Below are 27,352 nucleotides of genomic sequence, written 5' to 3'. Positions count from 1 at the left end.
TAAATGACACAGTAGATACTGGGTCCTTCATGCTCTAGATATGAATCATAGCAGCTTTAGGCTTTTAACAGCATAAGTAGCTTCACTGAAGCGCTAGAAATGAGGGTTGAGCCTGTTTTCCAGCTTGGATGCTCCAGGGACCCTGTGCTGATTGCCAGATTGCTTCCTGGATGAGAGCGTGACTCGGCCATCAAACATTTTTTTACCCTTTGTATTCGGTTTTATGTACCCAAAGCTGCTCCTAATGGGGTGCAGATGTTTCTCATACTCAGTTATCACGGAAAATGGACAGGAGAAGGAACTACTGAAAACTCCAGAGAAGCTGTAGGGAAACCACAGCACTCCTGACTCACCAGCAAGCAAATGCTAATGGGCTTTTTATTTTTGCCTTTTCAGATATTGCTGCTGCTGTCCCACGGGGAAAAGAAGGGACAGAAATCAGGATGATGCTGCTTATCAAGGCACTCTGAGGTTTAATAAAACATGAAAGTCCATACAACAAAGAGAAGAGATGACAGTGGGGAGCCTGGCAGTGGGTCTGTGCAGGAGAAGAGCAGCCAGGAGCGCTACCAACACCAGTTCTGCTGGCACTGATTGCACTAAGTGCAGCTGCTGTGTTAATTGTGGCTGAAGTTAATTGTGGCAGAATCCTTTGGGCTTTCCAGTGCTGCGTGGCTGGGACAGCCCTGCTGATGGAGCTGAAGTCCCCATCAGTCTCCATAGCCAGGTACAGAACCTCCAGGTGCAGCTCCCATGTCTGGGTTGCATGGACTGGAGAGATCATGGTGCAGCAGCAGCAGTTAATGGGTAATAAAACAAGCTGACAGGTTTTTGTTTGCTTTTAAGCACACTGGTTCTGTACATCTCCTTTTTGATACGATCTGCATCTTTTCCACCATTTTTCCATGGAGCAGCAACAGCAGATGTAGTGGGATGATCCGAGGGCAGTTTGAGAAGTGGTCATCTGGTGTTTCATTCAAGTCCCTGGGAGAGTTTTTTCTCATTCTTGCTTCTCTTTTCTGCCTTTTTGCAATCCAGATGCCTTTGCTGTTGGACACTAGGGACTGTGTGCCCTATCCAAGCAGCGCTGAGGATGGAATGGGAACTTGCCTCCTCCCTGAGCAGCCCAGCCTGCCTCTGGGAGGGTCCTCACTCACTGCTACCCATTCCTGCCCCAATCCTCATGTAGCAGCCACCACAAAGCTCAGTCAGCTCTGGGCTTACTCCTTGGACCAGATGATCTCAGTGGTCTTTTCCAACCTTAACGACTCTGTGATTCTTTGATATTACTCTTCCTGATAGGAACAGGCAGAAAGCCACAGAAATGATGCTGAAATTAATATGAAAAGAAAACAAACCAAAATAAGAACAACCAAACAAAAATGCCCTGAGAAGGTAACTGTGTTTGTGTTCATATATATCAGTGCCACAGTCCAGACTGCAAGTGGCATTCACCACCTTTGGCCTTTTCCAACCAGTCTGTCAGCGACATCTGCTACCTGGCACCTGGTGTACCCAGCGAGGGGAAAATAATCACACGTGTGGCAAGGCGAGAGCTGGGAATCACAGTCCTAAAGGTGGTCTGCATCACTGCCAGATGGCAGGATGAGAGAGCCGAGAGCATCCAGGAATAAAACCGTGGCAGGATTTGTAAGGGAAGAGAACAGCTTTTTAAACCATCGCGTGGCTGCTGATGAGCAAGGCATATGCATCTGATGTTGGAATGAAATGGATTTGAAAGCTCTCACCAAAAAAATGATCTCAGTGAGTGCTGTGAAAGCACCTTCAGGGCACTGTTAGCCAGAGAGGTCACCGTGCTGGGCACCACCCATATCCCCATCCTGGTACCCTCCCTGTGAGCCTTGTGATGGCAAGTCATCCTGGTGGCATTCTCTCAAGGGAAAATCAAGAGAGTGCGCAGCCTGGTTTTGTCGTTAGTCAGTGCAAGAATGTGCCTGTAGAAGCAGATCAAGGTTTGGATTACACTGAAGGAGAGAAGCACTCGTTCCTGCCTCCTGCCGGGCCGTGCTGCTGGAAGCGCAGCGGAGGAGCTCCCCCTGCAGCCCCCGAGCCCGATTACCCAGCACCAAGGAAATACCAAACACCTTACCTTATATAAAGAAATGTCTCTTTTTGCTTCTAGTTCAGAGAATGTGGCAGCCGTGCTGTCAGTGCATCAGCAGAGAGATCCATCTCCTGCTTGAAGGGTAATATGTGATACTCCTGTGGTCCCCTGGGCTGGAGAGCTTCACCCAGCAACGAAGTCACATAAAACTAGCAGAGTTTGTCTGCTAAACAATATTTCTAAATAAGCACCCTAATATTTCTCATTTCCCCTTGGCAACATCTCTTCTGGAGAAAATTGAGTTAGCGTTCCCATTAATCAGATGCACGAGGAACAAAGTTTTACTCTGTGGGATGTGGAGGAATGTGCTTTTTTTAAACCCCTCAAAGGATACAGTTTGTCTGCGCTGGGATTTGGTACCCAAGGGATTTTAAAAGACTGTGTGGCCTGGGCTGAAAAGCCCTTTAGCTGCTGGGCTAAAAGGAGACTTTGAAGCAGAATGGCCCGACCCATTAATTTCTCATCCCTGGTGCTTTGGGGCTGTAATGGAGATGGATGTACTCCAGCATCTGAGGAGCTGATGGGGAACGAAGCAAAGACCTGGGGAGGAAAGTTGTAGTAACAACAGCTTGGAAAGCATCAAAAAAGTCTTTTTTTTTAGATTTGATCTACATCCTTTTGGTGGCACTGTCTGCCCAAATATTACCAGGTCACCAGCTGCTGCTCTGGGTAAAGTCTCTCCTGCAGACCTGCCTTCCTCAGGTAACAAAACAGCTCTCCTTGCTGGTGGGGGATGCATTGCAGTGAACAGCTGCTGCTGCTCCCTCAGTGATTGGAGGAAAGGTGTGGATCAGGCACTGATTGCAGTTGGTAATTAGCTAGCAATGCAGCAGCTATAAATAGCCACTGGGCAAAGCTGTATGCTCCTAATGCTGATCCAGTCTGAGCTTGGAGTTTTTTTTTTATGTAATTTTCTCTCTTTTTAATTTTTTTATTAAATTATCATGTAACAGCTGTAGCTCAGCTTTGCTGCAGCTCAGCAGGAGGCCTGGCCCTGTGCTGCAGCGCGTTGCTTTCCCTGGATATCCAGGCAGCAGAGGTGAGCAGCTCTCACATAGCCACACATTGAGCACCAGCTGGGATGAGAGGAGGGAGCTGCACAGAGGTGTTGGAGTCTGTGGGAGTTCTCTTCTTTCATAGGTTATGGACCCTAAATGAATAAGCAGGCATCCAGCCCAACTAGCAGCACAGCTTTATTCCATGTTTCACTGGGGGACTTTGCAGTATTCCTGACTGATAAGGTCACATAACTGTCATAAAGAGATTGGTGAGGGGTAAATTCCTGTCCAGATGAGTTCTTGGTATCAGTGGATGCACTATGAACCATGTTGGACATGTGGTGATGACTGTGTCTCTTGCTTTCTACAAAGACTCCTTCCTTTTATTTCCTATCTCTCTTCTGTTGCCTGTCTCCCCTTCCCCACCTCCCTGAGCAACTGGGGTTTGTTATGAACTGCTCAGGCTAACACTTGACTGGTTGTGTCTTAAACTTGCTGTTGGGTATGCATATGTTTAAAGAACCTCCCATAAATCAGAGTGAGACAAGGGCACAACCACCAGCATTTCTCCACAGTGATAATGCTCAGCTTTGAATCTTCCAGTTTTCTCTCAATGTTTTTTCCTCTGAGCCCTTCTATGCTGTTATCTTGCGGTTTTGTTTTCACTGACAGTGATGCTGTGAGTCCCTCCAGTGAGGACGAAGGCAAATTCTTCCTATAGTCTCTGCAGTGGATTAATAGAGCTTAAACAGGACATTGTGAGCATGGAATGAGTGGGACTGAACACGAACAAAGGCTGCTTTTCCATTAACATAAATGAGAAACCATCTCACTGTGCTTGCTTAGTCAAACTGTTGCCCACAAAGACGCGGTGTTTGCTTCTCTCACGTAAATTTCCCTGCAGCTTTCAGGCCCTCTGATTGCTGTTTGCAACTTGGAAGACCTCAGTTTAACTTTGTTTGCTGTTCTTCTTGGCATTATTGATGGCAGAGATGTTGCCTCGCAGATGGCAGTGTTCACCTCTTGAAATTAGCCTGTTCCTCTTTCCCAGATGATGCTCCACTACCCCGGCCCAGCGGGGCTTGGCAGCATAACAGAATCCCTTTCCTAGAAGAGCATAATAGAAGCAGAAGGGTGGAAGGATGCTTGGAGGGGTGAACATGGAGGAAGCTATATTTAGCTGGAGACAAAGCGCACACACAAAATTAAACTAAATTTGAGGACTAAATGATTACAACTGTTGAGAATTTCAAGGCCATTTATGTAAGCCAAACTCCAAGCAGCCATGAACTTTTCTGAAGAGTTGGGTATCCAACTTTCATCAGCAGAAAAGGCTGCTTTATTCTCATTTTCAATTGCCAGTGGGGTCTGCACAGAAGCTGTGTTGTGCACTGCTGTAGCATGTGCCAAGTGCCACATCTGTACAGGAGCAGGAGGAAGGTGATCTCATCAAGCTGGAACTCATCCTGCCTGCTAGGTCTTCATCTGGTGGCTGGCACAACATAAGGCTTGGAAGCCAAGGATGGGAATTGACCTAAATGTGTATCTCTGTAGTGCAGGTGTGTACGTGTGAAAGTAGGTTCCTGTTTGGTCACAGTCAATGCTCACCCTCGGGCAGGTACATGGATCAGGTGGGCTGCACTGCAGGGATGACTCAGATTGCAGAGGTAGCTGAGATCAGCAGCTCAGGCACTGGCAGCTGCAGAAGGGAAGTGAAAAGTTTGCATGGACAAACTCTGTCCAAAATGGCGAGAAGATCCCTCTCCCCAGCCAGCCCTGTTGTGGCTCCTGTCTTCCCAGTTCTCTTTTGTCTGTGCCCCAGTTCTCTCTGTGAGAGCACAGGTGATCCAACATGTAGGAGAGCAGCTCATGGGCGTCACCATTTCCAGGAGAGCCGGATGGTCACTTCCCCATGACCTCACGTTGCTGTACAGCCCACGTTACTGAGGTCTGTGCTGATTGAACATTGACTCCTCTCTTAACCTCTTCTCTGGCAGCACTCTGTTCTGCCTTAATAGAACTGCTGTAAGAGTGGTGCTGGTGGAATGGCCCTCTATGAAGTGTGGTAGAGGCTGAGCAGGCGCCTGTTGGTGCAACAGTCAGAGCTCTGGAACTTGAGAATGCCCTTGAGCAAAGTGTTCCATTTAAGCTCATTAGCAGTACACCCACAGCATGCCTGCCTCTGCCAAGGGAACTTCCTGCTTTTTCAGTCTCATCCATGGCTGCAGTATCCCGTTGGTCTAAGACACATCTTAGAGGCACCAGCTCCTCCAGGCATTTGTCAGAGACTTCCACTAGAGAGTAGAATAAGCAAACAGGTGATGAAAAGACTGAAGGCTTCCCTGCGTTGCCTAATTCCCCCTGGGAAAATACATATTTAGCAAGATGTGCTGAGATCAAGGGCAGGGAAAAGCTTTGCAGCTGTTGATAGCAGAGACTCCATGCCTGCTTCTGGTCTTTGCAGTCCCTAATTCATCTTCTGCTCACATTCCCACAGAAATGAGCTTGGTCAGTATCTCCTGGACAGGAGAGCTATGTCTGCTATGTGCCCCCTGACCTGTCTTCCTGCTGCCTGGATGTGTCTGGCAGATGCAGACCATGAAGCTGTCCCCTTATCACTCTTTGCCCTGGGGGTCTGCAGGCATTGCTTTCAGATCTGCTCATGAATCTGCCGTCGGTCCCTGATGACCGCTGAACGGTTTCATGTTGTTTTGCTTCTATCTTGCCCGCAGTTTAAGCCACTATATGTCATTAAAATGTTAATAGGCAACGTCCTGTTGGATCAGCAGTAGTTCCAGTGAAATTCATCATAGTCCAGAAATCCTTTACGATTGGGCAAGAAATGTGTAATCCCTTTTTATCTCTAGCGTTCTCTCTGCTGAGTTGCTTTTGATTTCCCATGAGTGGTTATGTGTGGAGTGATTGCAAGTTACACAACTGCTTATCTCTAGGAACTGCATCTGAGGTGTGGGGGATTCCTTGCTTTTATCTCAAGCCTTGGCACCTGTTGTGGGAAGCAGATCACTTGGGCAAAGGAATGCAGTGCTGCGCAAAGCAGTGATTTCGTGGTTGGGGAGGAAGAAGGAACAGTGACATCCATGATAACCCAACCTCCCCGCTTCCTCTCTTGGCTGGAGGCAGAAGATTCCTCATCCCTAATCCAAAACCACACTCATCCCCTTCCAACCTGTGTTCCTGTGAGCGGCTGCAGAGCCAGGCTGGGATTCAGAGCAGCAAAAAATCTGTCTCCCTTTGCAATTCTCCATATGACAGTGCTGTCAGCACGAGCAGAGCATCTGGCAGCTGTGAGCTGTGTGCACAGATCCTGGTGCTGCCTGGTTGTGGGCAGCAATGAGCTGCTCCCCTCGCTGCTTGGCTGCAGCCCGCAATGTCTTTGAGGACAAATACGCAGCTGCCCAGTGCCCAGGGTTGTACTTTGTTTTAATGGGTGAGTATAAAGCACTTCTAGCTTGTGCACAAGTGACTGTGTACATTTTGGGGCTGCTTTGTTGGGTCTTTTGCGTATTGCGAAGAGTGCAAAAGCTACAAATGCCCTGCAGGCTGCTGAGTCTGTTTGGAGGAACAGCCTCCAGACCGTTGCTGTTTGCTGCCTGCATCCATCCCACCCTGCTCTTCCAAGCTTGGAGAGTTACAGTGAAGCCCCTGTAACATTTGCTTTCGGTTAAGCATTGCACAAAGATCATCTCCAGTGTTCTGCCTGAGATAGCAGATGTTCTGAATCTGGTGTGGAAACGCATTGCTTGGAGTTACAGGGAATTGTTGCAATTAATGATTAATGCTGCTGCGATCTTGAATAATTAGCTCAGTCAGCCAGCTCTGGCTTTGTGAGAAAATATGCGTGGAAAAGGAGGACAATATCCTGTATCACTGCAAATATAGAATCCCATCTCTTCTCAAAGGAAGAAAGCAAGTTCATCTGAAGAAACAAACAGCTGATGAGTCTATCTGTGTCACCATGATATTTACATGGTCCACAGCCCCCGGAGCTGCTGTTGGTGGTTGGGGAGCAGCCCCTGCATGGGGGGCACACGGTGCTCTGCACATTGATAGATCTCAGGTTTTGGGTGTAGATGATCAGAGCTGATAACCTCACACCTGATATCAAATCCCTACAGGCAATTTGTAGACAAAAGCTCCCTTCAGCCAACCCATGGATTGGGTTTCCAGTGTGCACGTACAGAAGGGGACATTGCTGTAAAGTCAGCTTGAATTGTTATCTATCCTTTGGAGAAGGATGATTTCTCCAAGGCAAATTTGTGTATTCATCATTTCACTGACGTATTTAAGAATTTGTATTTTAAGGCAGTATTTTGGTGTTTGGTTCTTGTTTATGAACTACCTGCCTGTGTACCTACGAGAATATGCAGACAATATTTTTTGACACAAACAATGCAGTATTCCAGGAAGGCAATGTGCTGAAACTGATGTCATTCTTCGCAGAAAGCATCCAGGACCGATCCAAAGAGCTGTGACAATCTGATCCCTGCAGCACAAAAAGCGCTTTGGGCTGTCATAAATCACAGGTGAGATGGATGTGTACATAGGATGGGGAAGAACCAAAGCATCTTTCACAAAGTCATTCTTCCTGCAGTCAAAGAAAGAGGGAGAGCACAAGGATATAAATGATCTGGTTAAGGAGCGAAGGGATGGCAAAAGTGCTGTTGAGCATATGGATGTTATTTGAGCATAAGGCATGAGATCTCACTGACACAGGAGGTGAAATAGCCAGGCTTGAAGTCAGGGATTCTTTCATTCAGGAAGGAGAGTTCAGTCTTCAGTATCAGTCGAAGTTATGTTGGGAATGATCAGGAAAGGGTTCAAGATCAGAACGCTGAAACCCGATGTGTTCCTCCTGTGGTTCTGTTGTGCTGCTTAGAGAGGTGCTGGGGGAGGCTGAGCTAAACTAGAGAGGGGAAAATAACAGAACTGGGCTCTGGAATCTCTGGATGTAAGGAAATTGTGAATGCTGTGGAGAAGGAAGGGGATAGAGAGAGATTCTTCAGTTTCTCAAAATAGAGAAGGGGGTGCATCTCCTGAAAAGACAGCTGTGAGATTTTAGTGAAGCAGAGGGACAGAAAATCAGCGAGAGATGCTCTCCACCACTGAACTCCATTAATTTGGGAATTTATAGAACAATCCTTGGTTTTACTCTTCATCAAGAAAACCCCGTCCCCTCCTGTCTGTTTAGAGAAGGAGCGATTCTGCTTTTTCCAGCTCCGCCGTGAAAAGGAGAGCGCTGGATCTGACCCCAGCCCGGCCCCACCTCTCCCGGCACTGACAGCGGCACCGGAGCGGCCGCTCCCGACGGGACGGGCCCGGGGTGGGGCGGCCGTGCTGCGCCTTTAAGCCCCGGCCGTGATGTCACCGCCGCCGGGCTCCGCTCCGAGCCGTCCGCTGCGGCCCCGCCGGGACCCCCCCGAGCCCCCCTCGGCAGCGGCTCGGCATGGGCAGCCTCCAGCTCCAGGACTTCGCCGCCGGCTGGGTGGGCGGTGAGTGCTGCGGGGCTGGGGGCGAGCAGGAGTGTGCGCGGAAGGGGGGGACGGGGGGCGGTAATCAGACGTGGCGTGTAGGAGCTGTGCGTCGGGCCAGGGATGTTGAGGGGGTGGGGGGTGCTTTTTGCCCACTAACTTGTTCTTTGGGAGCGCAGTAATGAGGTTCAAGCAGCGGCAGCAGCATCTCGCTGCACTGCACGCCGCTCCGCTCGCCCGCAGGTGGGACGTTGGGACACCGGTGCCGCCTCCACGTCTCCCCTCACCCCGTGGGCTCCGGTCCGGGGGCAGCAGCCGGTGCTCGGCCGGGTCCCGTTGCAGCCAACCCGCACTCCGTAGCCGCGCACACCCCCGGAGAGCGAGTGCCCCTCGGTGCCCCCGCGCTCCAGGTGCAGCAAATAGGCAGCGGGAAGGGGCAATGACCCGGTTTGCAAAAAAGAAAAATGCTGATTGCAGCCGTCAGGAATAGAGATAAGAGAAAGGAAAGGAAAGGCAAAGGGCTGTCGGGACGCTCGCGCTGTTCTGTGTCGGAGAGTTCCGAACTGCGCGTTCCTGCTGAGTGTGACAGGTGGCAAAGCATGTGGGGATGGGCAGGGCGTGGGGCTGAGTGCAGCGCTCACAGCAATTTGCAACCTTGTGCTGACGCCAGGCTCAGGACAGAGGGCTGAGGTGGCTCACAGATCCTGAGGAGCCACGCTGAGTTAATGAGAGAATCTAATAAAACCAGTCTCTGCCAGAAGGCTGTGTGCTGGTCTTGTACCATAGCTGTATACCCCGAGCACAGGGCAGGACATCACAGGTGAATGGGCCACCAACACTCAGCTGCCATCCTGGCTGTGGCAGCAGCCAGTCTTAGAGTTACAGAGTCATTCAGTTTGGAAAAGACCTCTAAGATCCCCAAACGTAACCCAACCCATCCCACCATGCCCACTGTGTCCCCAGGTGCCACATCTCTCCCATTCTAGAACGCTCCCAGGAATGGTGAATCCCCCACCTCCCTGGGCAGCCTGTGCCACTGCATCACTGCTCTTTTGGAGATGATGGCTTTTCCTCATATCCCATGTGAGTCTTCATGTACAGCAGTGGGCTGAAGCTGGTCTCAGGTCAAGGTATGGGACGGGGGATGTTTTAGTGTTGCATTCTGAGTGAAGTCATAATGTGTTGACCAAGGGTGTTGTGCTCTTTTCAGTCTGACTGCCCTACAGGTGAGAAATTTCCCAAGGTCTCTAAAGGACTGATGTAAACCCAGCGAAGGGGATGTGGGTTTGCACTGAGACCTGCAGGCGTGGAGGCAGCATGCATTAACCACCATCTACACAAACACATTGCCAATTGTGTGGGAGGACGGAATCCCACACCTGGCCGTGGTTTGTGGATCACTCACCCTGTAGGAGCAAGGGGAAAGCAAGCAGTGGTCTGTCCTGCTGCAGAGGCTTTGGGAGCAAGTGGTGTGGGGAGATGGGCAGGGTGGTGTCAGGGGGTGAGGTAGTTTCTCCTAAGGAAACCACAGGGAATGTGGCTGATGAGACTCCAGAGACTGGTGCAGAGCAAGGTCCTCTATATTTGAGTCATCCTTCATGAATACCCCTAGAAGCTGCTCTCAGTAAAGCAGCAAAGAAGGGGAAATACAGTCCCCATTAGCAGTGGGCTTTTGTGCGTTGCTGTAGGAACCAGGAAGTATTTCCTCACCTCCAACCTGACCCTCACTGTACTGGAGCTTTGCAGTTGACACAAATGCAAGGGAAATGGAGGTGGTTCATGGACAGGGTGTAGAAACACAGCATCTCCTCTGGGTTGCTCCTTTGAGCTGTACAGGTGATGAGTGCAGGAGGATGTTCTGGTAAAGAGGTGTAAGTGCTTCTGCCTGGCCCCTCAGAAGTGGCTCAGCCCAGGGTGGGATTTCTCTTGGAAATCTCTCCTCCTCCCCTCTAAGCCCATAGCTTCCTATTCCAGCACATAAAATTCTTCAGCACTTTGCCTAATTCTCTGTTTCCATCTCCAGGAGCTGCCAGCGTGGTTGTGGGTCATCCCTTGGACACTGTCAAGGTAGAGCACTGATCCTTGCTCTCACATCACCACTCCAAAAGCCTTGGGTGGGGGGGTGGCCTCCTTTGGGGTAGTGCTGCAAAGACCTTCACTTTTTCCTTCACTGCAAGGCAGAACTTAGGCTGGGTAGAAAGGCTGTCATAGACCTTAGTGTTTTTCCTCTCCAGTTTTGGAGTGGCATGGAGGGCTGCCCTATACATGTAAGTTTCTCAGGAGGAGATTAATACTGAAAAGTAAAGCTGGCCTTACATCATGATGAGTTTACAGAGCAGTTCTACTAATGTTCTGTTGAACTTTGCCACCTAAAAAAGCATTCAAGGGGCAGTGAGAGTGCTGTGTTTGTTTAGTTCCGGGCACATTTCTACATGTTTTCCCAGCTGTGAGAGCAGAATGCTGAAAATAGGATCCCAGGCTATGACAGGTAGCATTCTCTGTTCCTGCAAGGAAAATGTTCCTCAGAGGGAAGGATTGAGAGAGAAAGAAAACATTGGCTAGATGGTTCACCAGTCCCATGGTGCAGACAACTCCATGCAGACATTAACACCACCTTCCCTAACTGAGCTTACTGTCATGCAGAGCCATGGAGGAGGATGGAAGATGTCTGTCTTCTTCATTTCTCTTTCTTACAGTGTGCCAGGCACCTCTGGGCTCTCTCATTGCTCTGCTCCCATGCTGGCATCCCCATCTCAGGCTTGAGGCCTTCACTGCCAGGCTGGGGGGAGTTTGGCACCAGCTGATGGAGGATTCCATAGCACTGCACTGCATTTGTGGGTGCCAAGAGCCCATCCTTCATGCCTGTAAATGCAAGTGTCAGGCTGCCCCTGCTGTGCTTGGCTTGGATGTGGCTTGGGAATACTAAGCAGGCAGAATTGCTGTCTTTCCAAATGTAGGGGATGGGAAGTGAAGAGCCAACACCATTTTTTTCCCCAGCTTTGCAAAGCCTTGAGTGATTTCACCTTTCCTCACTTTTCAACCTCCACTTTGCATTCATTTCCATGGGACTTTAGTTCTATTTCTGGGTTTCTTTGTGTGCCCATTAAAATGTAATAGAAAAGTGCATTTTCCTAAGGAACACATGTGCTGTTATCAGCTGACTTAGAGGTGCCAGCAAGGTGTTGGTGCCAGGTGCTCATGGCTTATCCAGGGCCACAGAGTACCTTGTCAGGACACTCAGTTGTCTTTGGTTATTCAAGAAATGTATTAACTTGAACCTCTAAATACCTGGTTACTGTGTAAAAGAAGAAAAATAAAACAGAAACAAGCCCATAGTGGTAAAATAGGAACCTGGGCCTGCATGCAGGCTTGGACTGTGCCCATTTGGCTCAGAACCAAGTGTTTGGTCAAGTTCAATCACCCTGCTTTCCACACATGAGTTCTTCTGGGCTTTAAACACACACATAAGGCTCTTGCAAGTGTCATCCTGCAGGAAAAAATCTCTGATCTGTGTGCAAAGGTTTAATGGCTGAAGCAACAGAACGGGCTTTCCATTTCCTCACGCACTTCTGAGCCCCAAAATGCATCGTCTACTGTAAGGATTATTTTATTGCAAACTTGTGAGCAGCTTGAGCAGAAGAAGAGCTAAATGTGTGTGTGTTTATGTGTATGTGAGAAGGGAGAGGGATGTTGAATGATACAGACGTGTCAATTCTCACAGCTGTTGTAGGCATGTTTTGGAAAGCATATAGCTATTGCTTCCCAGAAACAAAATATCTTCATTGGAAATGATATAAGGACGTACTTTTGAGAGGAGCATAAAGAATTTCTGAGATGGAGCTCCATTAATTTGGCCCTGATTAGTATTTCTGTGTCTTACAAGCAGCACCCTGGGAGTCTCTCAAGTGAGCTCTCTTCCATCAGTGCACCCCAACCTTTGCTGAGTGTCACATCATGTTGCACCCAAACTTCCCCATAAATCACAGACTTGCAGACAAGGTGCTGCACACCGGTGCCTTGCTGTGAGTGCTGTGCAGGGCTGGGGTGGCTGCTGTGGGCTGGAGATTTGATAGTCATTGTTTCCAGATGTTGCAGGAAGCGTCAGGCCTCTGCTGAGCCCAGCTTCTGGCAAAGTTCAAGGGGAGTGGATGCACATATATCTTGTTTTATTGCTCTGTTTTCTTTACAGCTAAGAGAGGATGCACTCTCAAAGCAAAGTACGTGTTGTTTACACAGCACAAGCTTTCACCCAGCTGGAAGCATGGAGTTTTAACTGCTTTTTGTGAATGTGTTTTGCAGACTCGTTTGCAAGCCGGACAGGGATATGGAAATACACTCAACTGTGTTCTTACTGTGTACAGAAATGAGTCTGTAAGTACTTTATCTTGCTGGAAACGTGTTGGTAGGGAATGCAGAATGACAAGTAAATAAATACATGAAGCAATTATACAAAATCAGTGTTGATACCAATGGTTACATGAAGACCAGCAAAGCTGGTGTGCTTCCATCTAATGCCAGATGAAGGAGGAGAGACTGCAGCCTCCTCCTGCTGTCAGTTCTCTGCAGGGGGCAGATGTGATGAATGGCACTGCTCACATTTCCACGTGGGTCTAACATCTGCATTAGTTTGGCTATGCTGGAAACGCTGGTGGCAATTTGCTGATTTTGGGCCGCAAGCTGTGCTAAGCTGCCCTTATACCTCCTGCTCCCTTCTCATCTAGGTGGCTGGCTTCTTCAAAGGCATGTCCTTCCCTCTGGCCAGCATTGCTGTTTACAGCTCAGTGGTGTTTGGTGTCTTCAGCAACACACAGAGGCTGCTGGGCCAGTTGAGGCATGGGGATGCATCCCATGCACCAGCACTGGTGGATGTGGCTCTTGCCAGCACAGTGGCCGGGTTCATCTCTGTCGGCATCGGCACGCCTGTTGACCTGGTGAAGATCAGGCTGCAAATGCAAACACAGACATACAGCACAGGTAGGAAGGCAAGCTTTCCTTCTTCCTTGCTCTGCAGGTCTTCTGTGTATTTGGAATCCTGGCGTAGATTTACCTTCCGTGGCCACTGCTACCACATACAGGGCTGTGTGAGAATTGCAGTGGGCAGCACCGATACCTGTGGTCAAATCTTTCTTCCTCAGGATGGTTTTTCTCTTTTTTCCAGGCCGTTTTTCACCTTCCCAGCTAACGAGCCTGTTGCCACAAATGCTTGTTTCTGTGCAAATGAGGGGCATCTGAGGATGTATCTCTCAGGGATGCCAACTGCACTTCCCAGGGATGCTTCTGGCTCTTAGGCTGGCTTCCCAGGTCTGCCAGTATTACAGCAGACACCCTCTTCTATCCATACGTCTCCCTTTATAACCATGTTGCCTCTGTGGCTGCTCCCATTGCCCAGAGCTGCCAGGTCTCCTGGAGAGCCCACCAACAGCACCGTGGCTGCTTTGATAAAATAACATGATGCCCATTTTTAAAAGCTTCCTTGCAGCTTAGCAACCAAGTGCTTTTCCAAAAGCATCTCACTCCTCTGCATTGGAAGGGTCAGATGCTGAAGAGGTCGAGGCTTTCAGAGGGGCATTTTGGCACCAGATGTGGAATCGTATGAAAATTGGGCACATAGCCTTCGAGTCATTTGGAAGTTCCACTGAATACATAAGCATTGGGCTGCATGAATTGCATCTAAGAAAAATTGAAGTATCCAAACTTCAGGTATCCATCTATTAAAACTAGACCTAAGTCTGCTTTCTAAAAACTTATTTTCCCAGAGTTTCTATTGATCTCAAAAAAAAACCAAAAAACCAATGATGATGGCAGTGATCTCTGTCTGCTGGGTGTTGGGAGGCTTTTGCAAGGAACTCTAGTGATATAGCTATTATATTGTAATGTCGTATCTTTTTTAAAAAAAATACCTTTTTTTCTTTCTTTTTTTTTTTTCTTCCAGCCAATGTTAAACTGAAGCCTACAGTTCCTGGCTTTCCTGTGTATCAAGGCCCTATTCACTGCTTTAGGACAGTCCTACAGAAAGAAGGGATAGCAGGGATATACCGAGGCATGGGAGCGATGCTGCTGAGGGATGTTCCTGGGTACTGCCTGTATTTCATCCCTTACACGTTTTTCTGTGGTTGGATTACCCCTGACGGATGCATTTCCCCTAATCCTGCTTCCATCTGGCTTGCAGGGGGTGTTGCAGGTAAACGCCTTTTGCCCCACAGCTGGCCAAAAAAGGACAGGAGTGTCTTGGGGCTGGGATCCAGGGCTAGCTTGGGGCTGCCTGTCAGGAGGGGACATGAGGCTGATGACTTTTTCCTCCCCCAGGGCCATGGTGGAACACCTGTGCACACCTGCCTGGATGGCTGCAGTGTGCACCTTGACATGCCCGTGTGTGCAAGTTCACTCATATGCTCCCTACCCACTCACTGGTGGTTTCTATGTTGCAGATCCCTAAAGGCAGATCAATCTTAAGGTCAAGTAATTATTAAAACCCACTTTATCTGTTCTTACTGTAAATAAACGGAGCCGTGGCCCGTCTGGACAACTTCTCTAGTATGCCTCAACACTCACGTAGATCCAGACTTGCTCTTGTCAGTCCAGCTGTGCCATATATTGCAGTCACATGCAAGGAAATTTCATAACCCGGGACATCTCTCTGCAAGGGAACAACGTGATGTGTCTGGGGAAGTGGGAACAACTGGAGACTATTTGCTGCACGTGTACAAGACTGACACGTAGCAGCTCTGTTCTGTTGGAAGCACCACTGAGCCTTTAGAGGGGCAAGAATGTCCCATTTAACTGCAGGCTAATTGGTTTAAATTGGGGGTTTCTGTATACAAGAATTATGAGATAGCTGTATGGAGCCTAACCCTGGCTGCATGGAAAGCAAACAGCCTCTTATTCTCGACTCAAAATATTGTCTGATATTGTCTGATATTTCCTGACATGGTCCCAGATGGCAGCTCCTTGCAGTTTGGGTGTTCTGTTTCCACCAGACCATGTCCCTGTCTGCCTGCTGGGCTGCCTGCGTTTGATTACTCGCGTTCCCCCTCAGATCTCACTGTTTCTTTCTGCAACAGGGAACTTTGCTCCCAGAAATGCAGTTTCTGCACCTGAGCAGGGTGAATGCCCTGAGAGCCCCATCATGGTGCAGCAGGCGAGGCAGCATGCTCCCATTTGCTGGCCTGAAGCCAAGGCAATACTGAGAAGTTGTTCAAATACCACGTCGTGGCCAAAGCCCAGGTGTGTGTATTGGGATAAAGAAAGGATTTGCTTCTGTGTTCTTCTTCTAGGAGCCATTTCCTGGGGGACTGCTACTCCAATGGATGTTGTGAAAAGTCGGCTCCAGGCTGATGGAGTTTATCTAAACAAGTACAAGGGGATTATTGACTGTATCTTGCAGAGCTACCGGAACGAAGGGCTAAAAGTAAGTACTGTTTGAAGGAAAATCTGGGTGTCGGGCATCTGCTTGTTAGCTGGGAAATACAATGGCTGTTATAAAGCCATTTGCAGGGTTAAGAGACAGCTAAAACCAGTTACTTCTCAATTATAGTAGTGGCAGTAGATAATTATAGCATGGATTCTTTCCAAATCATAATAGTAAGAGTAATAATCTGCATTGCAGATAGGAAAAAATGGGTGACCAGGGGTCATGGTCCTTGGTGGTGCTAAATTAAAACAACACTGTTGTCATGGTCCTTAACTGAGGAAATCATTTGACTTCTTGTAATTTAGAGGTAGAAAATACTCTTAAATCAGAATTGCTTCAGCTTCCAATGTGAAGAAGGGCTGTGCGCCAAAAAACACCATTCTTTTTCTGACTTTATCTAGTAGTGTAATAAAAGTTGTTTGTTCTGTCTGCAAACCTTGTCTCAATTAGATGTGAATGGCAGAGAACCAGAGATTGCAGCTTCATTGCACCACCGATGCGTGCTTATGGGAAGTGGTGTCTTCTGATATGGAATTCCACCTGCATTTAAGCTGTCATCAAAATGTCGCGTGGGCTCTGAGCTCCCAAGTGTTAGTTTTCACATGCTGAGGAAAGAGTAACCAGTTGCAGAAAGGAAACTAACCTACAAAGTTGCAAGTGGGTGGGATTTCAGCATTTGACCGCATGCCTCTATGTTAGGCCAGCTGTCAGAGGAGCTTGCAGCCTGGTTTGGTTTTGGCTGCTGCATGAAGGGAGTCATATTGCTGTAAAGCACAACACCTGGAGAGCTGCTAAGGAGTGTGCTTGGTCATCCTCACCTCCATGCTCGCTGTCCTGCCTGAATAATTAGAGTTAATTGAAGCACTCGGTGTTCTTGCCTGGGGTCTGTGCAGCTTGTGGTTTGGCTGCTGTTGCTCCTGGCACCTGGACAGGGCATGCAGTAGGGCTGAGCAATAGTGGTGTGACTTTCCATTGTAAGAAAAATCCTTTTGTGCTTCAGGAGATGGCAGACCCAGGCCTGAACGTTTTCATGCTGGGACTGAGGAGCAGCATTCTCAGTCACACACAGAAATGTAGCACTTTTCTTTCTCTGTAGCTGGGTGTGTTTGCTCTGATGAGAAAAAATTTACCCCTCTGGGCTTTTCTTCATAAATCTTTATTATTACTTAACTTGGCTCTCTCATGTTACCTGATGGATACTAGAAATATTTGAATTTCCTTCCAGAAAATTGTGTCTTTCCAGACCAAAAAAAACAGGTATATCAGGCAGTATCCCAGATATTCAAACAGCACAATTTCACATTGCAAACTCCATTTAGATTCTGTCTTACATGGGAGCTCTGAGGCCTGGATGGGAGCTTGCCTTGCTGATGCAAATTCTCTTGTCTGGTGTTTGGACTGCAGTGATTAGCCGCAGTGGTTAATGGGTTGATTTTGTGAGAAGGACAAATTGTTCCTTCATTCCAAATTCCCTAAATGGTGGCAGCTCACACACTGTTCCTTCTCCAGTTCCCAAATGTCTTCATAGAACGGCTTGGGTTGGAAGGGACATCAATGATCATCAAGCTCCAACCCAGCTGTGCAGGCAGGGCCACCGACCTCCACACTTAATACTGGACCAGTGACCAGTATCTTCCAAACTCATAGACCCAACTCCAGAACATTTGTTATATAAAAGCAGCAGCTTTCTTATGGTACCATAGGGTCTGCACAATTGCTTGTGTATGCGATGGGAGGAAGGAGCTGTAGTGAGCTAGGAGGAGCTCTGCTCTCTACCAGTGGTGTGAGGCCGCTGGCTCTTGCTGGCAGATGCAGAAGGGAGTCTGTCTACAAGGAACACAGAGCACACTGATGCCAAACCAGCCATTTCACCATTGCTTTTCAGTTCTCCAGTTCATACGTCAGCAAAGTGGGAGAATATCTCCTGAGCAAACCATGGTTGGGTTCAGTAATCAACCATGACTTAGTTCACTGTTTTCTTCTTGGAACAGCTGGTGTATTCCTATACTCTAACCTTTCTCCATCCCCAACAGGTCTTTTTTAGGGGCATCACGATCAATGCAGTACGAGGATTTCCAACGAGTTCAGCCATGTTTCTTGGCTATGAACTTTCCCTCAAAGCAATGAAAAGAGACCAAACTGAGACCAATCCTTAACTTCCAGGTCAGCGCATAAAGACCCTCTAGTTTTTTCCTAAAATTAGAGGACTAATCCTTTAATCAAATGGAATTGCAATGGTAGAGATCCTCTGGAAGTCAGGTAACTTATATGGGTACCTACCAGGATAGTCAAACACCTTCCAAATTTGGGTCTGTGGGATTTGGAGTGCCAAAATCCGTATCAGTGGGATTTTGGTTTCATTCCAGATCTACTGGCATGTTGTTGCAATCCATCCTGATTGTTGTGATTGTCTTGACTGGTGTGAACAAGAAAAGATAATCTGAAAGGACAGTATTGTCTATGATCGTATGAGTTGGGAAATATCATTCTGACTGGTTTGTGCACTGTATCCTTTCCTCCCTTGATCCATCCACAAAGATGTGAAGCTAAGCCTTTCCAAAGTGTTTTGACTATCAGCTCACAGTTTTACTTTCATTCACAAACCCAGGCTTGATTATAGGAGCAACATTAAAAATATCTCATCACAGACTTCTTTTACCAGCTAAAAACTCCACATTATACTTGGCAGTCTACTATTTTATGTCATATTTCATAAACCTCCTTTGCTCTCATTTTTAAAGCGTTGCCAAGAAGACCTGACCAGCGTCCTCCTTTCCTGAGCCCAACCAACAGCCTGGGGGAGGTGAGGGCTCGCTGGTTTCACCAAAGACTCCTGGCACTGCAAAAGCCCATAGCGATGGCATCTGCTTTCCCTTCTGCATGGCCTTGGGCCCTGAAGGGCTCCAAACCTACATCAGCTCAACCAAATCCAAAGACCATTTTATTTTTAAATCTCTCACTGTTGTCTAGAGCACTTTACTAATTCCCATGGTGCGTTGCACTTTTTCACTAATGACATTTTCCTCACTGAGCTGAAAGAACAACTTTCCTTACCTGCACAGATGAGGTACACCCAAAATGACCCCACGTGACGTGAGTTGAGTGAATGCATTTTGCGTGGTGCCATGCATAACGCTCTTCTTCTTTGTGAACAAGGATCTCCTGCTCTGGAAAGAGAAGGGATGAGCACTTTGGGTACACGGGTATGTTTTGTGTAGGAAGGTTTGGATTCCTATCAAATCCCAACTTACTTTCAGCATCAAAGAAGCAGATGGCTGTACCCATATGAATGATTGCTCCTGTTTTGCATCACAGAGTTCCCCAGTTGTACCACAGCGTGACCCATTACCTTGTAAAGACATGACTTTCACTTTATTATCTAAGATATAAACTAGGAAACATCAAGATATTAAATTCAGATTCTAAACTGCTCTTTGTCTTCAGGAAGTAATAAAACTAACCTCACTTCATATAGACAGCTGCCTATTGACTGAACTGACTTCTGCTGTTTAGCCCTCCAGGGGCCTGCTAGAGGCATGTGGGTACCTGATAGAGCATCTGATGGGACAGTCCAGCTGCCAAATCCTAATGACTGCCTTGCTTTGCACTCTTGAGCAGATACCACCGAAGGAAGAGTCTCTGAACTATGCAAAGTCTGTCCCAGGGTATGTTCTCTCAAATACAAAGACCAGCTTTAGATCTCCAACTCTGCTGCAATCCCACTGAGATGACTGTGGGGCACCCAGGTCTCTCTTTGGTCTACCTCAGTCTTTCAGCTCATCTGAAGACCTCTTACATTGTGGTTATTTCTCTCTGTGCTCGTGAATACCTCCACTCTTCATTTCCTAAGCACGGAGCTTCTGATGCCAAAAGACTAAGCAGAACTGCTGGGCCAGGAGGACTCTTGTGGCAGTAGCAGGAGAGCTGAAGGATCATAAGGGACGTGCAGCATGGAGGAATGGTCTGGAACAATGCTGTCCTCTGGGAAGTGCATGGCTTCCCCCACCCTCTGGAGCAGTGGATAAAGCCCAGCAGATATTCATAATAACAGCCATCCAGATTCTCTCCATAAGAGGAGAAGAAGGAAGAAGCAGCTTGCATGATCCTGTCCATCAATGCTTTGAGGAACTGGTCACATACTTGAAGACCTCAACAGAAATTGCCTACAATCTCAGGCCTGGAGCAGTATTTGGAAATGGGCTCCCTGACCACCCAGAGGAGCGTGGGCTCCTCTTTGCTGGGACCTGAATTACAGCCCCACATGTGGCTTCACTCAAAAGCAGCCTGAAGAAGTGTGAGAAACAGCTGCTGTTGCTTCATCTCAGACCTTGTAGGCAAAGAGGCTCACAATGCCTTTCAGCTTGGCAAGAACAGAAATAACTGCTTTTGATAAACAATATATATAAAATTGATGAGCCTTCACCTAAATATTTGTTGCAGGCTACATTTAATGTGTCAATGCTTCCTATTTTAATGTATGTGCATAGAACTTGTTTTAGATGTGCAATGCCTTATGTCTCCAGGGATAATGTTTAGGGACTGTATTTTCAATGCAAAGAAAACTGTCAGTTATCTGCCTGTATTATGTTAAATAGACTGTGAGTGAATTAAATTGATGAGCTTTGCAATGAGCTGCATACCTGTATGACACTGCCCAGGTTTGAGGCTTTCAGTGCCTCTTGGCACGCATTCCGTGTTGGCAATGCTTGGCGATTTTTCCTGGTATCCTTCCTCCAGCAAAACCACCTTTGAGGTGGGTGCTCAGGATTTATCCGTGCAAAGCTCTGCAGTAACACTCGGGAGCTGAAAGAGCTGGTGTTGAAAGGAAAGCACGAAACGTTTAATGCAAAGTGGGAAGGAAGCGACTGCGTTTGGCCGCTTGATGGCATTCTCGTACAAAGCAGGGACCGGCTCGGGCTCGGCAATCTCTTCTCGTGGCCGCTCAGCCCCAGACCGCTGCCCGACCGATGCACGCCGTTCTCAAACGCTTTCTTTTTGAGAGATAATATTGATATCGTCCACTGAAAGAGAACAAGATTTCTAAGGGGTTCTTTTGGCTGTTTCACGTCCCATGTATGAGTCCCAATTGCGTGCTTTGGTGGATTTGTCCCTGAATTACCAGCTATGCACCTGCTCTTCTGCCAGCACTGGTGGCACGTCCCCCAGCCCACAGGCTGAAGGGGACAGTCCCTCTGCTTGGCAGCTCGTGCACAGAGCCTCCCAGAGCCCCACGTTGCTATCACAAGAGCAGTCAAGTGCTGAACTTGGTAAAAAAAAAAATGAGAAGGGAGACGAGGAGAACCAGAGATATCTATTTCTGAGCTTTTCTTGCCTGGAATACAGAAGAATACTCAGACCTGTCATGCTTTAAACGAGTCTGTAATTGCTTCATTTTCTTGTTGCTGGTGGTGTTCCATCTCTTACGACACATATTACTTAACAAGGTGCAGGCTGTTCAGCTGCTTTTCCCAGTTCATATGCTACTCAAAACAATAGGAAAGAAAGGTAACAATAGCTTATCCCTTCCAATCCCTTCCCTACCTCCACTCTCCTTTTTATTAATGAACAAACAGGAACCAGTTTGCATTGGTTGGAATTGGCCATTTTTCTGGCCACCAGCCCTGGGCTGCAGGAAGGTCATGGGTGCTGGGAGCAGCCCTGTGGTGCCCGTGGGGTGTGAGGTGAGACCAGGCTCAGGTAGGGGGAAGAAGAGGGCCACCTCCCCTTGTGTCCCCTGGTTCTGTGTCCCCACAGCTCCTGGGGACAGTAGATATTATAATCTACCTACTTGCTTTAGCTAAAGTCATCTTTTGTAGTAGAGGTTGGTATGGTAAAGATTTTTCTCCTGCTCTAGGAAGACAGGAAGGCCAGTGCTTTTCTTGTGCCTGTGAAGGAAATGTAAAATGTGGATTCAGGAAAAAAATGTTGAGATCCAAAGAGATGAGTGTGAAAAAGTTCAAGCTGCTAAATATTGACTGCACAGGAACTGCTTCCTTTCTCTAAAGCCATCTTCTTCCTATATAGGAACACATTGATGGGTTGCTACTAACTTAGATAAGTCATATGGAAAGTCTGCATCCTTTGCTGGCATCTGGAGGGAATTAAACCATGCAGTGAGGAAATCTAAGCAGTTACAGTGATTTCCAAAAGAGTTTTGCTAAACTGAGTGTTCCACAATAGCTCCAGAGTCAAGCAAACCTGTAAGAGCCATACAGAACAGCACAATGAAAGTGTCTTCTAAGGAGCCTTCAGAGGTGCTGTATGAGCTTTCATAACAACAGATGTAAGACACTGAATGAAACAAGAAATCCTGACTTAGCATAGCTGAAATATTAAGGCTACAGAATGGCAAAGCACCAGATCTCTGGAAAGAAAATAAAGCTTCACTTGAGTCGTAAAGAAAGCAAGGGATAATTTAGGATTATGAAGAGAGTGGTTTGGAGAAGCAAGAAGCTTGCAGCTGGGGCTGTCCTGCTGCCAGCACCTGGTGCTTGGAGGCTGGCACCCACCTGCAGCCACATCTGCTGTAAGAGCACCAGGACAGCTCATCTTCATGGATTGCACTGGTCTGTTCTCCCTTGTTTCAAAACACTTTAATGTAAAATATTTTGCCCATAGTATAGAAAATCCTGCCAACTGCTGTGGAAGAGGGCCAGCCTATCCTTACTCATGCAACTAGGTGTGACCCAACAGCTGTGCTGACTTCTTTATTAAATTGTGATCACCGCCTTTCCATCAAGCAGTCTGCAGGTGGATTTTCAATGCTTCCAGTGTGGAAAGCAAGCTGCAATGCAGGTGGAGCCAGTGGAGGGCTCTAACACAGGCATGAAGTGAAGCCTTGTGCTCTGCATTCCTCCAGGCAAAACCCAGCTGCGGGATGTGCAAGGAAGGGTGAGTGAGATTACGATATGAGAGCTCTGCCATGTTCCTCTGTCCTGATATGAGAATGCTGAAACTTTACAGAGATCTGGCGACATTTGTTGACCATTCCTGCTTTCCTCTGCTTGCTGCTGGTTGTGAGATGCAGTTGCAGTAAGCACCACACCCAGCACAGCTGGCATGCTGCTCTTTGGGCTTTCTGCTTTTAGATGCCTCAGCTCTTGGTAAATGCTGTTGCAGCACAGGATGCTTGGCTTCCCTTGCTAGAAAGCCTGGAAAGTGCCGGTGGCTGTAGTATTGCATGAGACAGGGATGGTTTACAGCTCTCAACATCCCTCATGGGTGTGCCCCAGCATGTTTGCTCCTTGCTCTGAAAGCTCCCAAGCATCATGAGTTGTTTTGGTTAGTTAATTTAAACAGTTTCAAATTACTTAAGAAATAGGGGTTCTGTTGCCCACAGAAGCTAATGTGTGTGTTGAGGACATTCTGTGGCCCATCTGCTGGAGCAGAGCAGACTGTGTGGCTCTCAGGAGCTGCTGCTGCCTCCCTTGAGCTGGCTTTTACATCTTTTTGTCACAGGCAGTCTTGGTATTACTAAAGCACGGTTTGCACTTTCACTGGGGAATCGAAATGACCCCAGTTCAGCTTTTGTTTTCTCCAACAGTGTATGTCGTCATTATCAAAAAGAAAGGGGAAAAAACCACCTCCAAAAGAGCTTGTCTCTGGAAAATAAAACTGTTCATTGCATCTTTTCATTTGTGGTCTTTGCGAGATCTTACGTCTTGATCAGCGTGCGCAGCAAGTGTAAAATAAGCTCATGTGTTATCTTAGCATTTTTCATTTACGAGGAATCTTTTATTCACATTAAAAAAAAATAACCAAACCCAACTCCTCCCCACGTCCCCTGCACAGAGTTTCTGGGAAACACTACAGTGGGCTACAAATTCTCTCAGGGGAATTCAAATTGTCTGAAGGTTGGTGCGTGCCAAGCTAAAATAGCAATGCAAAATTGGAGATGTGTGTGGGGTTTTCAGTCAATCTACCCACCTTCAAAAGGGGTGCATCAGAAGAAAATATATCCCGAAGTATTTGTGCATAAACAAGAGGCTTACAGGATGTAGGGTGAGAATTTCCAAAGGAGCCAGAGGGAGCCAGCACAGGAGAATTTTGTACGCTCACATTTTTTAAATTGGGGCTGAAGTCTTACAGTTGTGTCACTGGAGAACTGTGACCGTGGCACAGGCTCCATTAGCTGATGCACTGCCTCAGGTTAGGGAGCTCTGTGTCCCACTCCACGCTCTGTTTATTCACTGTACCCCTTAAGGAGCCCATGTGAAATGTGGATATCTGACCTTCCACAGCCTGACCACGGTGAGATCTCCACTCCGGTTTCCCAGTGGTGATGTAGGAGGTGTCTTTATGGGCTAACACACCTTTGACCTCAGTTCTTCATCTGATTTGAATTTTGCAGCCAGAAAGCTTCAAAGGGAAAAAGAAAAGCTTCGGAAAGGCCAGACTGAACTGTGGTGGCTCTCCCTTTTGGCAGTGGGCCATCTGAGGGTTACAGTCTGTGGTTCCTCTGGTTCTTCGCAGGGAAGTGGGCTCAGTAGTCACCTTCCTACCTACTGCTATTTCTAGTTAGCATTCTAGCTACTGCTTTCTTTCTTTCTTTTTTTAATTTATTGCGTAAAAAAAAAATCTGAATTTTCTCTCCATGTTTTTTTTCTATTAAATCTATTTAATTAGGATAGTTAGAAATAATAAAATTAGTTAGAAATAAAAAAATAAAATAAAAATAAAATAAAAATAATAATAAAAAAAGTTAGAAATAAAATAGAAAAAAATAAAAAATATATTTAGTATCTATTAAAGAGAAATTAAAGGATAGGAACGGGGGGAGATCAGACACCAGGACAAAGCGTAAACTGCTGACTGTATTTAACATGCAAATGATAGCATATATGTGAAAAGTCATTAAAATTCATAGCTGAAGAATTTTAAAGTATCAAAGCATAATGAAAAATGGAAGGTTATGTATAGAAAATCATATGTATCAAACCTTGTCCTTTTGCTGCTGGGGTGGCAGCAAATATTAGTTTCCAGGTGTCACGGGTTTGGCTAGGATAGAGTTTGTTTGTCTTTTCATAGAGCGCATGTGTGTGCATGGAGAAATTCCTAGATTTTGTCCTTCAGCTTCTGCTGTATCAAGGAGATGGACCCAGCTGTCTCCTCTCATCCCCTGAAGTTCTCATGTTGACCCAGCAGCACATGCTTACACACGCCTTCTCCTCCTGGGATCTGGGCCCAGGAACAAGCTGTCTTATCAGTTGGCTGTTTAGCAAATGTAATTACATCTGATGGAGGGAAAGGTCTTAATTATGTATCTTACACAGCATGTATGACACCAGTGATTTTCGCTTACAGAGCATGGCAGCTGTATTGCAATATTGTTCCTCAGGCAAAGAACCTCATCAGTGGGCCCTGCTAAGTGTATCAGCTGTGTAAAAGCCTTCCAAAGACAAAATGTAGCCTCTACAGGAAAAAATGTGATTGCAAATGGACGCGTTTTTCTTAAAACCAAGAAGCAGTAGCAATGCTTGGCTGTTAGGAGACCTCCCCACCCTGTTCTCCCCATATCCCTTGTGCAGCTTTGAATCAGAGATGCTTGTGAATTCCGCTCTTGAAATGATGAAAAATAGTGCTTCCAGCCATCTGAGATACCAAGGGTCCCAGAAATGTTATGCAGCGTTGATTTTGTGTGGAGATTAATGCACTGAACCGATTGTTCTCGTTCTTGCCATGGGGTTTTACTGGCCGAAGAACCAGAGAGCAGCATGCCCATTGCCTGAAGGAAAACCTAGCCCTGATCAAACATCCTGGTGCCTTGCAGCACCCCATGCACACCCTCTGTTCCTGCCGTAAACTTCTGTGCAACAAGTAAAGCGCTGCCAGCTTTACCTCACCAAGGGAGGGCCCCTGACTTTTGCTAGGCGATCCCCAGAGCCTCCTGAAAGCTGGAGCTGCCAAGTGGGACATATACTTTCCACCCTCTGTCACCTAAGGTTGAACATCAAAGCGAGGCAGGGAGCAGCGGGGCTGGGGAGAGCCATGCAGATGGGAACTTCTTTGATTTTCTTTCTTTCTTTTTTTCTTTCTTTCTTTTTTTTTTTCTTTGCCCATTCCAGGATATTTTCCAGCGAAAGCGGCACTCATCTTTCAGCCCAATTGAGCAGCTCAAGGCTGGGGCTTTTGGAGAAGAACTTGGAGGTGTAATAGGAAGAAAGTTTTACAACCTGACCCACAGAGAAAATCAAAGGGCTGCCATACACTCTTGGAAAAAGAAGACTTCTGCGGCTGCAGAGAGTTCTAGGAGTCATTCGGCTGGATTTGAAGACTGTCTGAAAGTCTCAAATCTGTCACCTAGGGCTGTATTCCCATTTAGTCCTTTCTGCTGAAAGGGAAAGGGAAGGAAGCAGCACATCAGTGCATAGGTGGGACCCTGCTGAGGGCTGTCGGATGCAGCAGCTGAAATTTGGAATGCCAGCTTCTGCAGGCATCACTGCACAGCTCCAGTGGTTCCTCTGTCTGGCTGACGAATTCCTGCAGCATTAGCAGCTTCCTTTGGGACAACACTGCTTTGAACTGTGGGGAGAGCTAGCTTGCAGGCTGCCCATTTGTTTTCTCAGGAACTTTGGCAATGCGGAACATTGTTGTTTCTTTGCTTTCATGGAACCACAATTTACATAAATACAAGAGGCAAAAGCCACATCTGAAAAAAAAAATGCTTTCGTAGATTTTTAACCATTGTTTCCTGTTGGGGTGTGATATCATTATGCTCAAATTTATCACTTCTGAGGAGCATTAGTGAATTTCCACGGTACTGAAGAACAGTCACTAACAGTAGGTGACTCAATTCCACGTTTGACTTTTCTAAAATGCTGTCCAAGCTAGTGGGAAAAAAAGGTGGGCACCTGGTATCAGTTTTATAATTGGGTTTTTCCACATGAGAATGGGAGTTTTGTGAAGACTTCATTAAAAGGAGTGGCCTCCTATTCTCCTGTCACCCATCAGTCTGACTTGCACATGAATGCCAGCATGCTGTCATACATTCTCCTCTCTTGTGTGCTGCTCTCTGTGCAAGCACATAATTGCCGAGTCGGCGAAATTATCCGCAATACCAGGAGTCTGCTTGTAAGTAGCTGCTGAGCACCTTCATTCTGCAAAGATTTGTGCTTGCAGAGCATGTGATAATAAATACTGACTTCTCTCTTGCTATTTTTTTCAGAACAAAACTGGAGAAAGTTGGTCGTGTAGGGGGACAGCTGCCACTGTGAGTACATTGGATTTGAGAGTATCATGAAACCAAACATAAATGTGTTTGCGCGCTGAATGCTAGCAATGCAGAATTGTAATGCTCACTCTTTTCATTTTCAGCCTTGTTCATGTCTTC

The 27,352-nt window shown here is 47.1% G+C and overlaps 1 protein-coding gene and 1 long non-coding RNA gene across 5 annotated transcripts; both read left to right on the top strand.

Annotated features, from left to right (window-relative positions):
• The first annotated feature begins 1,288 nt into the window (after positions 1-1,288).
• Positions 1,289-8,362, top strand: LOC128083784 (uncharacterized). 2 transcript variants are annotated; one of them, XR_008208189.1, is made up of 3 exons: positions 1,289-3,164; positions 7,585-7,667; positions 8,333-8,362. It is a non-coding gene; the product is annotated as an uncharacterized LOC128083784 (long non-coding RNA). The 2 variants fall into 2 exon arrangements; XR_008208188.1 differs by lacking the exons at positions 7,585-7,667; positions 8,333-8,362 and adding an exon at positions 3,796-5,578.
• Positions 8,363-8,411: 49 nt separating this feature from the next.
• SLC25A48 (solute carrier family 25 member 48) lies at positions 8,412-26,357 on the top strand. Of its 3 annotated transcripts, XM_052689328.1 has the most exons (8): positions 8,471-8,633; positions 10,636-10,679; positions 12,912-12,983; positions 13,334-13,586; positions 14,545-14,793; positions 15,887-16,020; positions 18,057-18,186; positions 18,765-23,649. In XM_052689328.1, the coding sequence occupies exons 1-7, from the start codon at positions 8,588-8,590 to the stop codon at positions 18,177-18,179; spliced, it is 921 nt and encodes a 306-aa protein (XP_052545288.1). In that variant the 5' UTR covers positions 8,471-8,587; the 3' UTR covers positions 18,180-18,186; positions 18,765-23,649. The 3 variants fall into 3 exon arrangements, with proteins under 3 accessions (XP_052545287.1, XP_052545289.1, XP_052545288.1); XM_052689327.1 differs by lacking the exons at positions 18,057-18,186; positions 18,765-23,649 and adding an exon at positions 26,088-26,357 and having other exon boundaries at positions 8,412-8,633; XM_052689329.1 differs by lacking the exon at positions 18,057-18,186 and having other exon boundaries at positions 8,437-8,633.
• Positions 26,358-27,352: the final 995 nt, after the last annotated feature.

This window comes from Tympanuchus pallidicinctus, unplaced genomic scaffold, assembly GCF_026119805.1.
Source record: "Tympanuchus pallidicinctus isolate F22 unplaced genomic scaffold, pur_lepc_1.0 scaffold25, whole genome shotgun sequence".
Classification (NCBI taxonomy): domain Eukaryota; kingdom Metazoa; phylum Chordata; class Aves; order Galliformes; family Phasianidae; genus Tympanuchus; species Tympanuchus pallidicinctus.
Note: the sequence above shows the minus strand (reverse complement) of the source record. Positions and strands in the feature narration are given on the sequence as shown.

What these genes read in the sequence shown, in the direction of transcription:
- SLC25A48 (XM_052689327.1), top strand. Translation starts at nt 8,588, where the DNA reads ATGGGCAGCCTCCAGCTCCAGGACTTCGCCGCCGGCTGGGTGGGCG. An exon ending in ATCCCTTGGACACTGTCAAG is followed by an intron (nt 10,680 to 12,911) that starts GTAGAGCACTGA and finishes TGTGTTTTGCAG; the next exon opens with ACTCGTTTGCAAGCCGGACA. An exon ending in ACCGGAACGAAGGGCTAAAA is followed by an intron (nt 16,021 to 26,087) that starts GTAAGTACTGTT and finishes TGCCCATTCCAG; the next exon opens with GATATTTTCCAGCGAAAGCG.